We start from the raw sequence: 17,500 nt of genomic DNA, 5'->3' as shown, positions 1-17,500 counted from the left end.
TTTTCCCTTTGTCACATTTAAAGCAAGTCTAAAAATATGAACAAACATGTAAACTATACGCTAAATAGAGTTTTATTAGAATAAAACAGTCCTTGCTCTGATCCTATGAAATGAAAATACTGTAATGAAATACTGTAAGCTAGAAAATAGGATGCTAGTGCTGTCTTGTCTGTCTGAGGTCAGAAACCCGATGTTCTTGGTGATTTTGAGCTCTAAATCTGCATCATATGACACCATTATATGGCAAAACATTCAAAAAATATCACACCAAAACTGGATATATTGTACAAAAACATGATTCAATTCTTCCTTTTAAAAAAGAACATTTTGAATACCCACAATTTCATTTTTTATACATCCAATTGTCATTTCAGTGAGCAAGATGGTCTTCTATAGACACAATGCCACTTTCATCATTCGTTTGGGATTTCTCATTCCAGACAGCTAAAATCCACCTGCAGGCATCCAGAATGTAAAGTGCTCAGTAATCTGCTCATAAATTGTGAGTGATGAAATCACAGTTTTAGATATTAACAGTTGAATGTTGACTCGTCACAGTTATGCTTCAAGATATAAAAGTTCTATGAGAAGACAAAATATAATTAATGATATGCTGAATTTGAGTTGTGACATGGTGAAAGGACATTGAAAGTATCTGTCGTTGTGTCACAATCTACGGCAAGTTGGAGGCGGAGGTTGCTGGCTTTCCAAACATAATATGGTGCTACAGCCCTAACCATATCTGACCAGCCGTTTTAGCACCAAGTCAGAGCAGCAAATTTGACCACAAGTCTGTAACGAACAGAGCTCTCATTGTCCACAAACTCTCTCTATTTCATGGCATTTCCAAGCAATCTCATCCACCACAGCAACTGCAATCACTTCTACAACACAGTTCTAATGCTTTACTGGTCAAATATCCAGCAGAAAACCTCCCATGAGCAGCATCATGCAACGAGTCATAAGAACATGTGAGATATCGGCAGCTTTTATTCTGACTTGTCAAAACAGAAAAACAGATGTCTGTGACTACTGTTTAGATCAGTCAGAAAAACATTCTACATCTCTTGGATAAAAGCTCTGACTGACAGTGTAATTACAACCAGTCAAACTGACGTCGTTCATATCTGTATTAATAATTCCAGGTAGTCAGACTCAGGTATTAGCTGTTAAAATGCAATATGACAACAAACAGGTTGACTAGTGGGACAGCAGTAACCAAGAGAAGCAGTTTTAAATGACTTTAGCATCAAATAAAGAGCAGAGATTTCTTTACAACCTAAACTTTATGATGAGACATGAAACAAGTTAAACAGTCATCAAACAGCTGCATGTACTGTATGAGTGAGAGCTGAACGACTGTTTCTTTTACAGTCTGAGGAGAAGATTCCAAGTGTGGCACAACTATTCAGAACTTTTTTGAAACTATCAGAATGTTCTACTGGGGTCCTTGTATCTGGTGACTCAGTCTGGAGGGGAAACACTTTTTTAGAGCAAAGTCAGAGAGAGTAATAAAACAGCAGGAAACCCTCGCCTCGCTGCATTATTGATATGCAGCGCAGCTACAGACATGCCCTTTTAATGTTTGAGAGGCGGCTGCTGTTTACCTGCTCACCTATGAACGCCTGTTTATCTGCATCCCATCCGGGGTACATTCTGCCCTTTTAAGCACAATACATCCCAGCATTCATACAACTGGACTGTGAAATGTATTTTTATCCTTAAGGAGCAAGCTCAAGGGCACCGCAACCTCGAAAGAACATAGAAAACAGCAGGCCTCGGGTTGGAGGCGGGAGGTAATAAGAAAGGAGAAGCACTGAGAATCAGCTGCTAAGGTTCAGTGTAGATAATGGTCTGATGGCAGCTGTATGGGAGATCCTTGATCCAGCTCATTACTCTGGACACACACTGTTGGTAGGATGGTCCACCTCCCACACACCCTTAGACATTAGAGAGACATTCTGGGTGTTCAAATACCCCCGCTGTGAGCTCAGCGCTGCAGTACAAACTGAGTCCTCTCTACAACCTCCTTTTACACTCCTCTGTTCACTGCAAGCCACCATCAGTGAAAACACTGCACGGAATCAGAATATAAGAGAGAGGAGCAGAGTGGGAGAGTCAGGGGAAAGAAAGTCCCCACTATAAAGGCCTGTGAAGACGATGACGATGCCGATTAATTGGACACTTCACTACCAAATGCTTTAGGTCTGCTGTAAAATTTCACCTGTAGTTCAGAATCAGTGCAGGAAAGACGCCACATATCATGAGGATGATTTAAAAAAGCAAAAATATTTCAAAGAGATATCAAAAGATTGACATTTTGACACTAAAAGTATATTTTACTGATTCGTACCATCTTTTGAAGGAAAAACGTTCTCTGAAGGACCGCTGATGAGGGTGAATGCTCAGATGTCATACTGCTGGACTTTAGCTGTAGATTTTAACACTGTATTCTGATTAATAGAATCTAGCAGTAAGATAGCCTTGAAAAAATGCCTTTTTCCCATCAATGACCATGCTTCATTTCTCCTCTTGGGTCATACTGGAGTACCTCAGGAGTCAGTATTAGGAGCCTTCTTATTTTCATCGTATATTCCCACTTGGTGATTGTGTGTAGGCATGAAAACACCTTTATGCTGATGATACACAGCTCTCTGTCTGTGTAAAGCATGAAAAACCCTTTAAACACTCTGCATTACATATTAAAAAAACTGGATGTCCATGTTGAAAATGTATTTCACTGGTCCTGACAATCAGCATACATCAGTATAATTTAGACTTTTCCTGACAATCCTGTGCTTCTTGGCAGAACCCAGGTTTATTGTTTGAGTCCAACTTTAAATTTTAATTGTAGATTAAGGTGATCAAGTCTTGTTTTCATCTGTGGAATATTGCCAGAATCAATTTCCGTGCTTCAGAGACATCAGATCCATCAAGTATGCTTTCATTTCACCACATTCTGATCACTGTAATGGCTTTATATACCAATATTTAATTTGGGTTCATTTGTGTCAGGATGGGATAGGTATGTATGTATTACATGCTGTACAAATATAGTACATAATATCTATAATACATGGTATTTACATGGTACAGGAATCAATTTCTGACTCAACTCCTTGTGCTCTGACAGCAGTGAGGTGTCACATACTGAGGTGTCAGAAACGGCCCACAGCAACCTGTTAAAACACTACGTTCTATTCCCGTCTCACAGGATTGCAACTGTGAAGCAGCATGAAAATATAAGTAGCAGTTTGGGGAAGATATCCACGCTGACAGAGCTAGACCTGCAGGTGGAGGTGTTTAAAAATACGTCACTTTAAGTCAGATTTACTGACATTTTTCAGACATGACACGCTTCTGCTGCTACTGTGGAAATGACAGTTTAACTTCAATATTTTGTCCATGTTTGGAATGAAGACAAACTGTTGAAGTTTTTCTCTAGATTCACAGTTCATAGACAGCTTCAGTAGATTGTGTTACTGTTTGTGGGAAACATGACATTCTTTGTGGGGTACAAATCTGACTGGTTATGCCAGAAACAGGAACATGATTTTTCATATTTCAGATAGTGACAGCAGATACTCCATAAGCTCCAAGATTACAAGCACTGAACTACTCAGTTGTGCAAGTGTTTGCAGAATTAAATGAACAATTAGGCATTTACAGAGATTTTTTTATTGTTTAATGAAAGTTATAGAAAAAATCTTAAACCAATCATATCTGTCTGTTTGATACGATGTCACAGAAAGCAGCTAACTAACTTAGCTTAGTGTAAAATGGGAAGAAATAGCTTTCCTGCCCTCTTCCTAGCAAATAAATACATATCTACTCACGAGCACCTGTAAAGCTCACCAAGTCTTGTCTGTTTCGCCTGCATAAATAACAGGAACGTGCTAAGCCAGCACAGTTGTGGTTTTCCAGAACCAGGCTAGCTGTCAATCCAGACTTGGAGGACATTTTACGTCTCACATCAAATTTCAAACAAAACACTAAAACTTGCAGTTGTTGTGTAAATGTACTTGTCCTGAGTCCAAATGTAAAAAAAAAAAGAAAACTAGGAGGAAAGAATGTTAAACAGTATCTTTGAAAACACCGAATAAGTCTGGAGTTCTCCCTAAAATGCCATTTTCTCTTGTTTTTGAAACTCAACACACTAGTTGTTGAGGACTAAAGGAAAGTTGAAAATCCTACAATCTTTCTTTCTTTCTTTTTTTGTTGTTTTTTTACAATTTCTGGTCCAGATAAATGGTTCGGGTTAATTTTGGGTACTTTTGACATGATTTCAAACCCACCAGCAGGTTTTGGGGTCCAGAGGATTAAACACTATACTGTTCTTTAAAAAAGATGGATAATATGACAGCTATTATTTTTAGTGCAGACCAACTTGTTTGTCCAGCAGATCCTACCAAAACTAGACCAACTTTACAGAATTTTTTTTCCCTTTAAGTCCAAGGTGTGCAGCTGCAGGCTTTGGCCGTATGTACAGAAATACGTATACCACAAACAAAATGACTGGATTTGGGCTCAGTAAAGATGAACATTTGGCATGAAGATGAACACAGATGACCATCAAAGACCATCAGAGGAGCTCCAGCCTCTCTGCATCACGGATACAGTCTGTCTCTGAAATACGGAAACACACTGATGGTGACTCATGTTGTGGTAACAGTGGCATAGCAGCCAAAGGCAACGCTGGTTATGTTTCCCATCACTTACACTCCTGCTTTCTCCCCCTTCAGCAACACACACACACACACTCACACACACACACACACACACACACACACACACACGTTTGTTTTTCTATACCGGTGGGGACTTACCATTGACTCCCATTCATATCTAACTCCTAACCCTTACCCTAACCCTAACCTTAACCATCACCAAATCAATGCCTAACCCTAAACAAACGTTTTTGCACTTTTACATTTTTTATTAACAACAATATGGCCAAGAAAACGGTGTTGCCACCCGTGGGGACCTCATTTTAGGTCCCCACCGTAAGACAAGTCCCCACCTTTATAGCAAATAGTCAGGTCAAAGTCCCCACCAGTATAGCAGAAACAAGTACACACACACACACACACACACACACACACACACACACACACACACACACACACACACACACACACACACACACACACATGTTTGTACTTCTATCTTAGTGAGGACATCCATAGGCGTAATGCATTTCCTAGAGCCTTACCCTAACCTTAACTATCACAACTGATTGCCTAACCCTAATCCTTACCCTAACCCTAACCAAACCTCAATTCATACCTGTTCTCTTAAAACGAGTCTTCACCCTCAAACATGGCTGTTTCAAAGTGAGGACCGGCCAAAATGTCCTCACTTTGTAAAAATGTCCTCACTTTGATAGTTAAATGCAGAAAATGGTACTCACCATGTAGCAAGTACAAGAACACACACACACACACACACACACACACACACACACACACACACACACACACACACACACACACACACACACACACACACACACACACACTATGTTTTTCTATCATTGTGGGGACTTACCATTGACTCCCATTCATATCTAACCCCTAACCTTAACCCAGACCAAAACAATGTCTAACCCTAAAGAAACGTTTTTGCACTTTTACTTTTTTCAGTAACAACAACATGGCCAAGAAAACACTGTTTAAACTTGTGGGGCCCAAAAGATGTCCCCACAAGTGATATAGATTTCGGATTTCCTACAGTTGTGAGGACATTTGGTCCCCACAATATAGCAAAAACATGGGCACACACACACAGCAATACATCCTCCAGACATAATCACATTATTTTTGTATTTAAAAAACTCTTAATTGGAGTGACTAGATTCAGCAGCAGCAGGTCTGGTGATAACTATTGCAGCAAAACCAAAGAGAAGCTCAGTCCTGACACTTAATCAGAGACAACGTCATCATGATAAACACGGTGAGGGTGTGAAGAGGACAGAGAGGGCGACATGATGCTGTAGATTTACTGAAGTATAACCTTCAATCAAGCCGTAAGCCTGTTCTAACTTCCTGAACAGCGAGGGGATTAGGAGGTTAGGGCAACATGAGCAGCAGCACATAAAGATGGAGGCTGTTAGGAGCAGCAGGAGTGGAGGAGCCTGTCTGTAGAAACAGAGCCATCTTCATTTGGCAGATGCTCAAATCCTGTTGCACTAGTTCTAGTTGTTTGGCTCTGGGCTGCTGATACCCTGCATGTCCTCTGATGAATGCTCTGGGTCCTTGGAGTCACACTGAGGAGAGGCTTCTGACCAAACCAGGAAAAATGATGCATTCAGGGACTAACTGTAAACCCCTATTTCTGACGGGAAAAAAGTGCAGAAAAAGCGGTACCATTCCAGCGTTCATCTATCACTCTATAATTGTAATATTTCTAACAGTGCTGTCTGACTCTTCCCACACATCTCTGTGTAATATGATTAACAAGTGTTGCTGAACATGTCTTGCGTGTGCCGTTCCTCCCTCCACGGAGTCTGCTGCCTGCCAGCATGCCAGATGGTCACACGACTGCACTGAGAGAACTCAGAGGAATTATCGAAACTTAAAGGCAGCATGTGAAACATAATAAACCCTGTTAATGCCACAGCCATCCTTGCAGCAAGGTGAGAGCAAATACTGCAGGAATTAAGATATATTTCCCACATAAATGTCAGTGTTTTGGGTTGGAAGTGCAACATCTTAACTACAGCTAGATTCTCTCATATTAACTCTATGAAGTTTATGGGTATATTTATATACAGTAAACACACATACATGCATTGTCTTTCTCACTTAATCAGACTTTTGATATTATAAACCTTCAAACGTTTTGTATCTCAGTCTCGTCCTTGCCTGACGTTTGGGTTAGAACTTGCAACATACAGTGTACATACATGTAGGGCTGCAGCTGTTGATTATTTTAGTAATCCAGTATTCTATCGATTATTTTAGCCATTAATCGAGTAATCAGACTCTGCACGTAGCATGTGTGTTACAGCATTAAAGGCAAAAGTGAGTGCACTGTGCAACAGAAATAACCGTCCTGGTGGAGCATGGTCAGACATCTGTACTGTACATGTATATTATAGTAAAGGGGTAGAGTACATATATAGTATAGTACATATATATTATAGTACAGGAGTATTCAATTAAAAGTCAAAGCCATAGAAACCTCACATGTATTTAGTTGGTGATGCAGAAATCCCATAAATGTTTTTCTCTTTGGTTCGTTTAAACTGCTGCTACTGCAGCTGATAGAACACAAATAGGAAAACTGATGAGTTTATCAGTTTTTATTCCAGAGAATATTCAATCAGTAACATTAGTTTCACTTTGATTTGGCCACAAACTAAACTGTTTTCCTTCATTATGAGTCAGTGTCAGACCTACATCCACTTCAGTACAACATCGTGTTTGAATATCTGAAGTCTGATAGTTTTATTGTGCAGCTGTCTGTTACAAATAATCAGCTGTATTGATCGGTAAAATAAATATATTACACACCATTAACAGTTTTCTACCAGCATTCCTGTCTTACATTATTTATATTCTTCGTTGTTCTCCATTAAAACAATCTGTTGACTGAAGCAGCTGAACATTTTGAGCAGAAAACGAGTCAAATGAAGCAGAAAGTCTGAGTTAACAGAGGAAGCTGAAACCACCTTCATACCTGTTAACTCTGACTGAGGTTTTAGTTTTTGTGGAGCCGATTTAAACAAAGAAGGTCTGACTATGTCAATCTGGCTTCATAGTTCAGACCTCTTATCTGATAAATGCCGTAAACGCTAGAAAAGCTGCACTGGTTAAAATACAAATCAAATTTAAAATCCTCTTATAATGTATTGATTATAGATCTGGGTCTGTACAGGATGAAGTCTCCAGTGGATCAAACGAAGCCTCGATACAGAGAATTTGACCTCAAGAAATTATAGTAATCGAATTACTCGAATAACTTTAGGAATTGTTTCAGCCCTACATACATGCATTTCTTTCCTCATAAAATGTTCCATCCATCCATCATCTATACCCCACTGAATCCTCGTTAGGATCATGGGGGGTGGAGTCTATCCCAGCTGACTGAGGGTGATGACAGGAGACACCTGGACAGGTAACAGTCTGTCACAGGGCTACACATACAGACAAACAATCACACTCACATTCACGCCTACAGACAGTTTAGAATCACCAGTTAACCTCAGCATGTTTGTGGACTGTGGGAGGAAGCTGGAGAACCTGGAGAAAAGCCACACATGTACAGGAGAACATGGAGACTCCATGCAGAAAGATCCCAGGAAGGCTGGGACACGAACCGGGGATCTTCTAGCTGCAAGGTGACAGTGCAACCACTGTGCAGCCCTCATAAAATCAGTTTGTAAATAATGTAAATCAAGAAAATTTGGTAACTTAAGAGTCTTCTTCAAGGATACAAACCTCTCCACTGAACTACAGGTGGTCAACAACTGCTTGTGGTACATGTAAGTTTCAGCACAACAAGCTTTTACATCACGGCACAAAATAAGAAAGGACACTTTGTTATCACACACAAGCTTTCAGATCAAAAGAAAGAACCCCGATCTTCTTAAAGATGCTCTCTTTGTTTACAGTAATAATCCTAATGCCTTATAAAATTTCCACCCACTCAGACTCTTGACTCACAGCTGCATCTCCTCCACTGCACCTCCTGCTGCTGCCCAGAGAAATAAAGACACTCAATTGGATCCACACTTGAGTCCTTTTCCTGGGATGATGCCAAAGCCTTGTGGCGTATCGGCATCTTTGTTGTGAACGTGTCTCATGCCCACACATGCATGTAGAAAGAGAGAGTCTCCAACGGCAGGATCTTTCTGTAAGACGCTCTCAGGGCATGTGGGGTGTCGGGCAATCTGTGCTGCTGCCTGAGCTCTAATCTTTAAAGAGTTTAGGAGACTTCTGATCTGTATCGCAGTCATCTGTCAAGCTCTTAAAATAAACAGCAAATGTGTCTCCAAATTCTTGCTAAACCTCCAGAGACTCACAGCTACTAGTGTGCTTGATTTACCCTCTCTGGCCTTCAGTTGTCTATTATGTCTACAGTTTGTGACTTAAAGACCCAAACCAGTTGGTCACAGTTTAGTTTTAGGAGATGAAATAAGAGTTGCCAATATCCTCAGACTTTTCCATTATCTATTTAATCCTCTCTGACTTCTGATTTCCTTTGATTCTCTCTGAGGCTTTCGGGCCACAGAGTGATGAGCTTTCTGCTTTTGGTGTCACTTGAACAGACCAGCACACATTCAGCTGCCAGTGGAACAATCCATGAGAGATATTTTTAGACCATGAACCTGAGTCCCTTCACCATCCGATGGAACTTTCTTTTTAATACGACTTGTTGAGGGACAAAGTGAAGATAAACAAAGGTCAGCATATGACACTTACTACTTAGAACACATGTAATTAACCTTTTCCTATTTAGAAAACTCATATGATGGTACTCATAGATGCAGCTAATAAAGCTAATAAAGCAGCACTTTTTGTTTTTCAGCACTCGGTCTTTTTGTAGTCCCAAAACATGAATATCAACTATAAGCTCAAACAACCACTAAATCTGTTGTGGCAAATCTAATTATCCATCTCTTTATGTACCCCCCCCCCCCCCACACACACACACACACAAAGGTGAAGGAGGTCCAATCCCAGCACATTTTTTCTTGAAGTCTCTAAAACCACAAATGTGTCAAACATGAGGAACAGGGAATGACTTGAAAAGTGTAAAACATGTACAGAGATGACATTAACTGCAATTATTTGACTTTTTGCATGTATAATTATTAGCATTTAGAAGGCAATGAATGTGAATCTGAAATCATTTCTAGATCCTGACAAGTTGTTTAGATCATAAAGTAAAATACTAGACTAGTGAGTTCCAGATCCCTGTGACTGAATGCTTTGTTCCTTTGTAGATAAAGTCTGATATTTAAGTTGTAATGTGTAAATGATAAACCGAGGTATAATATTATTGAAAGTGCTCTTATTTTTCTTTCATAAATTCAGTTTGATCATAATGTTTTGCAAATGGACATTTCATTAAATGTGAACATCTTCAAAATGTACTTTTTTGCACTAAAATAAACAGAAAAAAAATGAGGTATTTATAGGTTATTATGCTCTGATTTTACTGGTCCAGCCCACTTCAAATTGGGCTGAATGTGGCCCTTGAATTAAAATGAGTTTGACAGCCCTGCTCTAAACCACATGTGTTTTTCCAAGTTCACTTTAAAAAGTGTTATTTGGTTTTTAAGCAGTTATGACTAAAATGTGTTCATTTGTGTATTTTTGCTGTCAGTCAGGGAAGATGTACATCATTTCCTCAAATTTAATCCAAAAACAAAAATAAGGGTGATATGTTTTGGATTATCAGAAAGTTTGAATATGAGCAGAACTCTTTGGAGTTAGGTCACTGACATAAAGAAGCACCACAAGCACATTTAAAGGGATCACTTCCAGTACAGAGGCGTGAGTCTGTAGGACACGAAAATATGTCAAAGCAGGATAAAGGCTGATAGTTTTCCTGTATTATACTCCATTATATTTTGAATCATCAGTTGGTATCTGAACTTTGTGTTTTCCTTTACAAAAATTGAATTTTTTTATGATAAACTGATGCAGAAAATGCAGAAAACGGAGTGCAAAAGATCACTAGAAAGCAGAAATGAAGTGTGCATCTAATTTCTTCCACCTAATATTCAAATGGACTTTATGCCTGTAGTCAGTTGTGTTATGGACGTCTGTTCAGTGGAGCTCATTTAGAGAGTGACAGAAAATCAAGACTACAGATATCTTTCAGTCGTCTTAACTGATCTGTTGAGGTCACGTTTCAGGCAAACTGAGGAGCAGCTCTTTAGGTGAAGATCCTCCCAAAATACGGAATAAATAAGAATTAGCCAGAATGTAAGAAGGCAATCAGTAATATCTTTCCAGCATCTTAATATAATTAGAATATGCAAAATAGTTCAATGATAATCAGAATAACAAGGAGCCAAAGACACTTATTGCAAGAGTCCGTGTGTTTGCTACATGTGATGCTGCAGAAGAACATCAGGTCTGTCATTATGAAACAGGACATCAGTGATTTTGGAGGATCCTGACGATGCTTTTGGCAACAGGTTTCACAGACGATTAAGATTTATCTTCCTGCTAGTGGCCACAGATGAAACTGTGAGAAAGCTGGACATTTTTTAGTAGCCCTGAGCAGCATGGAGGTAAATGTCAGCTGTGGAGGAAACAGGCTTTACTGTAATGTCAAACAACAGGCCTGAGGCTGCTAATGCAACGTAGAATGAATTCACTTTTCACATTTAATAACGTGGTTTGTTTAAAAAAAAGAAACTCTGCACATGAAGTTCCTACAACACGGCAACGTTCGGACCACCTGTGAATTGTAGCATATCGGACCAGAAAAGCACTCAGAGAGCACAGTACTCCTCCAAGGCTGCTCATTCCTCCATATGGTAGTGTCAGAAATGCAGCATTTTTTTCATAGAAATGCAGCATGTTTTTATTTAGTTAATGATGATCAGACACAGGTGTGTGTTCTGCATGTGTATGTTATTTACCGAATCACGAGACCTAAATATGTAGCGGGCGGCGGGAATTGATGGGACTCAGAAACACCCCCACAATTTAATCAAATGTTCCTTGGATCATTTCTGATGGATAAGTCCTGATAAGTCCTCAGCGGTGGATTTGTAGTAGGATCACAATCAGCTGATGTAGTGTTCGCTTGTTGTCATGGTTACAGTGATGCTGTGCTGCTATCTGGCAATGATACGGAAATCCTTAACAAATCTGTGGATCCAGACTATAAGCTGCATCGCTGCTAAAATCTAATCACTTGGTCCTTGTGTCATTTCTGACCTTTCCTGGAAATTTCATCCAAATCTGAGAGTGTATTTTTGAGTAACATTGCTGACAGACAGACAGACAGACTAACATTGATCGTCACATAACTCCACCACGTTCATTGGTGGAGTAACAATTTCTGAAGCTGTACAATTGCCAGCAAAGTTGCATCAAAGCATTCTAAATAATTAAAAAAAAACAGGTAATATTTGTAGCTTAATTGTGTTGTTTCAGCTCTGCATTAAATAATAATAATAATAATAATGATAAAGAAATAGTGTCACTGGCATGTAGAATATTTTCCATTATAATCCACAATGCATAACACAATGCCTGATTATGCATTTAATTATCAGAGGAAGAATGGCTTTCTTCTTTTTCAACCGGCCTATTCTCACTGTATAAATACAAAGTGCAACAGCATTTTAACAAAAGCAGTTAAAATCAGCAGATCTGACTACTAAATCAGCATGTAAAAGGGGACAGAATGAGAGAAAGGATGGAGTAATTTAAATCTGATGATATATCATAGTAGATTTTGAATGGAGCAGTTTTTCTCTACGCTCACCACTAAAACAAAATGCTGACTCAAACTTCAGCAGAGAGGGCTGCTTTCCACTTTGTTGAGCTGATTTATTGCCTTTCATCATTCATTCTTATATTTCAGTGTGGACATGAGCAAATGTCTGGATTGATTTCTCCCACTGGGTTGAGTAAAGCATTTCCTTAAGAGAGCTGGACGTACGACAGCCCAGTGGTCCAAACATCATGGAGACACCTTTCTGCTGTAACTGCATCATCTGTGCTTTGACGCGCTTCAAAATCATTGCAAACTCCCTAAAAGAGATTTTACCCGACTAGCAAAGTTCCAAGCCTCCCTTCCTTCCTCTCTTCTCAGCCTCCTAGTAAATATTCCTTTAGCTACCTGTAATTTCGCCTCCTTGTATCGATGTGGCCGCCATTTTGTTCTTAAAGTTAAGCTAATTAAAGCTGTTATGTTTCACCTTTCACTAAATACATTATTGTTTTATTCTCTCCACTATCACAATGACTTTATTCATGTGTCAGTAGAGAATTTAGCATACTCCTGCTTTTAATATTGTTTCTACAAGCTAAACACTGCTAGCTTAAAGTTACCGTGAAATAAGCTAACCCCATTAGCAATGAAATTTCTGTTATTACATGTTCTGCTTTATTTACTAGCTACTTTTAATATTTATACTTGTATATATTTATATAACAAGTACATTTGTTCTTTTTTTAATGTACTGGAAAAAAAGTCTTAATAATGAAGCACTGCTAGCTTAAAGGCACAATAAGTAAGCTAACGACAGTGTTAGCTCAGTGTAGGAACTGGAGTGAGGAGTTTTTGTTTTATTATTTGTCATTGACAGACTTGTTTTATTGTATGGTACTTATTTTTTTGGAATAGGAGCAATAAGTAAGTTGCATTTCAGCAACTTCATTTATTGCCAGGTGTGTTTTATTATATATGAGTTTATTAAGTTTGTTTTTATTTAGCTTCATTTCATTCTGAGCCTTTAGCACTACCGTGGTTTGGAAAAGAAGCTAGCAGTCGGTTCTTTAAATGCACATTTTGCATTATTTATCTGTTACTACAGACAAATTCTATAGCGATATTGGTTTCCAGATGTGCTCGGCCTTCCAAATATACTCAGGGTTCTGCGTCGACAGATGATCGGCCCGCTAACGGGCTTCACTACTGGGAACCGCTGAAAATAAAGGTCATCAGAGGGGCACGCATTATTTACATTAGCAGCGAAGCTAATGAACTGATGTTGAAATGTAGCGTCACTGCTCAATGAAGACATAGATGATATGACATTTGAATCCTGAGAAACAACAGAAGCTTCATGCATTATTGTCATGAATAGACAGACTTATCCCCACAGTGTTGTATCACTAAAGAATGGTCTGACTGCACCTCACTGGGGAAAAAATGTTGTTGTTGATGTGTATTTATTTAAACCAAACATCTTGAGCAATGCTAAGCTCAAGTTGAAGCCACAATACCACTGCAAAATAGCAATAAGAGAAGTGTTTTGGTGGAAAATTTGTACGCAGGGAGGTAAACACTGTCTAATTAATATCTAATTTATAGGTGAAAAAAAGGAACAGGGCTGCCTTCTTGCATGATCAAAATCTTTGGCAAACATTTTTAGAGAGTAGGTTGCTTGCCCAGAGGTTGTTGTTTCTGAAAGCCAATAGGATTTTTAAAAATGCTAATTCACAGACAGTGGAAGGGGAGAAGAAATCCTCATGAAATGTGTGGACGGAAGGGCAAACTTTTACCCAACATCTACATCTGGTGAGTCACACTACTGCTGTCAAAATGGGGGAATTTACTTTGAAATTTGGAACTTACACTTCTCACAGATATAGAATAATTACATGCAGAGTTTAAATTTTTTTTGTATAGATTACTTTATATACATTACAGTCATAATGAGTGATGTCTACTGTAAAAGCAGTATCTGAGCTGATCTTTCAGATCGAATACATCTGTTAACAGCACCAAATGTAATTATCTACACGAGGATCTTTGGGCCTAGTGGTCACATATTGACAGTGAAATGTCTTTAAATATAAATCTGACTCAACTATTTTAGATAAGTTTTATTCAATGTCAATCCTAAAACAGACATTCAGTTTCAAGTGCACACACAGATTGTTGAGATTCTAATTCATGTAAATCTAACAGAAAACACTGCATGTCCAGGTCTAGACATCACTCTTATCTAATCCATGTATTAGTCTCTGAACATTTTAATCAATAGATGGTCACTAGGGTTTGGCACTTCTTTTTTTTTTTTAATTAAACTGGTGGCAGGTCTCCTCTGTTATTTCACCCTCTTGTTTGTACAAAGCCATACATCAAAAAACAGCACCAAGAAAACAATCTGGCAGTGCCACACACCTACCATAGGGGACAAGGCCCCAACCCAAAGAGTCCTGTGTGTTCACTAGTAGCTAACAATTCAACATTCAATTATGCATTTCCCAGCACCGGAGCAGCATGGGGGAGCCAGTCTCCAGTCAGCAGGAGTTAACTATGGAGGTTTAAGGCTCCATGGCTTCCCTCTGACTCCACATCTGCAGGGTTAGAAAGTGGAGGAGGAAGAAGGAACCCTCCTGTGGTTAGGTAATAAGCTTGGTTGGTCAATTACACCTTCCATTAAAGGAGGCTGTGTATGTACATCCTGTAGCTGGAAGCACATAAATGCACACTGGAGAAATGATGGAGGTGGAGGGGGGAGGGTGACCATGATGGCTCTGGTGCAGTTGGCCTAGATGTACATGTGGATGATGGATGGATGGAGGGTGGAAAGGACACAGACCAGAAAGATAGATAGATAGATAGATAGATAGATAGATAGATAGATAGATAGATAGATAGATAGATAGATAGATAGATAGATAGATGAAAGGTGTACTTACATTCCAGGTGTTTCTTCTTTGGAGCTGTCTGCTCATGCGTGGTGGCTTTACACACAGCTCGGGACACCTCGGAGCCCGTCAGGCTGTACTGCGCCGCGGCTATGCGGTCGGTCAGCGTCTGCCCCGACATCTTCTCTCCAGCCTCGACTATCAGGCGTCCAACACGGTCCTACCCCCCCAGCACTGAGCTGAGCCTCAGTAATCCCAGCTGCACCTCCAAAAAGCACAGCAGTAGAAAAAGAAAGGGAACAGTAGGACAGTTTCTAAAGAGCTGCAGCTGATCTGAGTTGCATAACAACTGGAAGTGTCTGATTCCCACTCAGCGTTTCTGGAACAATCATCAACTGACTTTCTCCTCTGAAGGCCAGTTCTCCTTTAGTGCACAAGCTAAATAAGCATCCAACAGAAATGTCCGATTCCAGCTCTTAATGTGGGGATTTTCCTTCTATGTTCGCTGGATTTCTTACTGTTGTCGTCGAACCAGCCACCCCTGGTTAGAGCCGTCCTCTCCGGATGCTGCTGCTGCTGCTGCCTACCCCCTCCTCCTCCCTTGTCTTCCTTCCTCCAGCCTCCTGGATAATCCTCAACCACAACCAGCACCAGCCAGCAGACCGCCTGTCCCTGTGTGTCAGCGGGGCGTGCAGGGGAGCATCAGGCCCTCAGCATCCTCCTCCCCGGCGGTGTCTCCTCCTCCTCCGGCTCCCTCTCTGCTGCTGCCCCGGAGATGCGCGCTTCGAACCGGCTCTGCAGGATGGATGGATGTCGGTGGTGTTTTCGGTGGATTTTACACCCTCCTATTTATTAAATTATTTATATTCCTACACATGCCCAGCACCCCCTCCTCGGAACCAGGTGACGCAGTTTTACCAACCCCGCTGCTGCCTCCATTATCGCGAGATTTCAGAGGAGGAAAAAACAGAAAGCATCACACATCTTCGGATGTGAGGACATTAGGGTTAATGGAGACGCTCTACAGCCAAACGTGATGCCTGTCATGCTGCCTACATAGTATGAAGGTCGTATGAAGCGTGCAGTTATGTATTAAAAAAATAAACAGATGAAACACAGCAGCCAATCAGAATAGAGAATCTGCTTTGTCTCTGTCCGTGGTGCTGATCTCCTCTGTTGAGGCTTTCACTGATCAAATGCAATCTAACATGGTCAAATTATTTTAACATTTACATCTGATGCTACTTTATAGTCTTCTACAACACTACATTTCAGACTGATAATCGGCATTTTTACATCTATCTGACTCTTGCATGTGTTAATTTAAAAAATGGAATTACAAAATATCAGAATCCAAAATTAAGATTATTATTCTGTGCAATATTAAACCACCCAATAATATATAAATTAGCTCCCTGTGAAGCTGCTCCAACAGAAAATGCTTTTTAATACTAATAGTAATAACAAAGGTGCCATTATTTAAATTGAGAACAATATTTTCACCGTTGTATTGCCACTTTTACTGTAAAAATACCTCCATGCATATTTGAAAACATAAAAAAATACTCTACGCTTACACTTAAATATTTTCACCATAGCAAAGTTAATTTAAAGTGGCATCTATTCCTCCTCCCTCAGAGTCAGGTAGTATGTTAAATAAAAGTACATTCTGAATTTCATGCAGTATGTGGGCTTCAGGTTTTGGCGATCAAACTAGCTGTATTACCACAAAAGAAAGAACATTTCCACTTCTAGCAAATAGTTTCAAAACAGTTTTCTAGTGTCAAACTCTGAAAATACATCAGCCTGCACAATGAAGGACCAAAACACACATTTACGAGTGGTGGAGGGCTCCAAGTGAATGATCTGAATACTGATCTGAATAACATTAAACAGGAGTACAGGTTCAGTTATTTATGCCACTCCTACAGTGTAGTACATCAGTACCCTAATGTAACAGGGTCAGTCATGCAGCAGTGGTTGTGGGTTAAATATATATATGTATATATTTTTTTACCGTTCTTTTTTTGCTATTCTGTTTACTGTTATAATTACACAAAGTTTGGTCTGCCTCTCAGTTGCTGTGTGGAACATTCATTGGGGGCCCCTGTACCCCTACGGACACTCTTAGTAGCTCCACCCCATCTAATAAATGAGTCTTTCCCACCTTACATCTCCTCTTTATTTTATGTGTTCAGAGAGAG

At 39.7% G+C, this 17,500-nt stretch overlaps 1 protein-coding gene across 1 annotated transcript in view; it reads right to left on the bottom strand.

The window, feature by feature from the left end:
- snap91a (synaptosome associated protein 91a) overlaps positions 1-16,253 on the bottom strand; it is a 74,041-nt gene extending 57,788 nt beyond the window's left edge. Inside the window, 1 exon segment of the mRNA XM_051956572.1 lies at positions 15,348-16,253. Within this exon segment, the coding sequence (XP_051812532.1) occupies positions 15,348-15,477 (130 nt within the window). The 5' untranslated portion in view covers positions 15,478-16,253.
- Positions 16,254-17,500: the final 1,247 nt, after the last annotated feature.

This window comes from Acanthochromis polyacanthus, chromosome 12, assembly GCF_021347895.1.
Source record: "Acanthochromis polyacanthus isolate Apoly-LR-REF ecotype Palm Island chromosome 12, KAUST_Apoly_ChrSc, whole genome shotgun sequence".
Classification (NCBI taxonomy): domain Eukaryota; kingdom Metazoa; phylum Chordata; class Actinopteri; family Pomacentridae; genus Acanthochromis; species Acanthochromis polyacanthus.
Note: the sequence above shows the minus strand (reverse complement) of the source record. Positions and strands in the feature narration are given on the sequence as shown.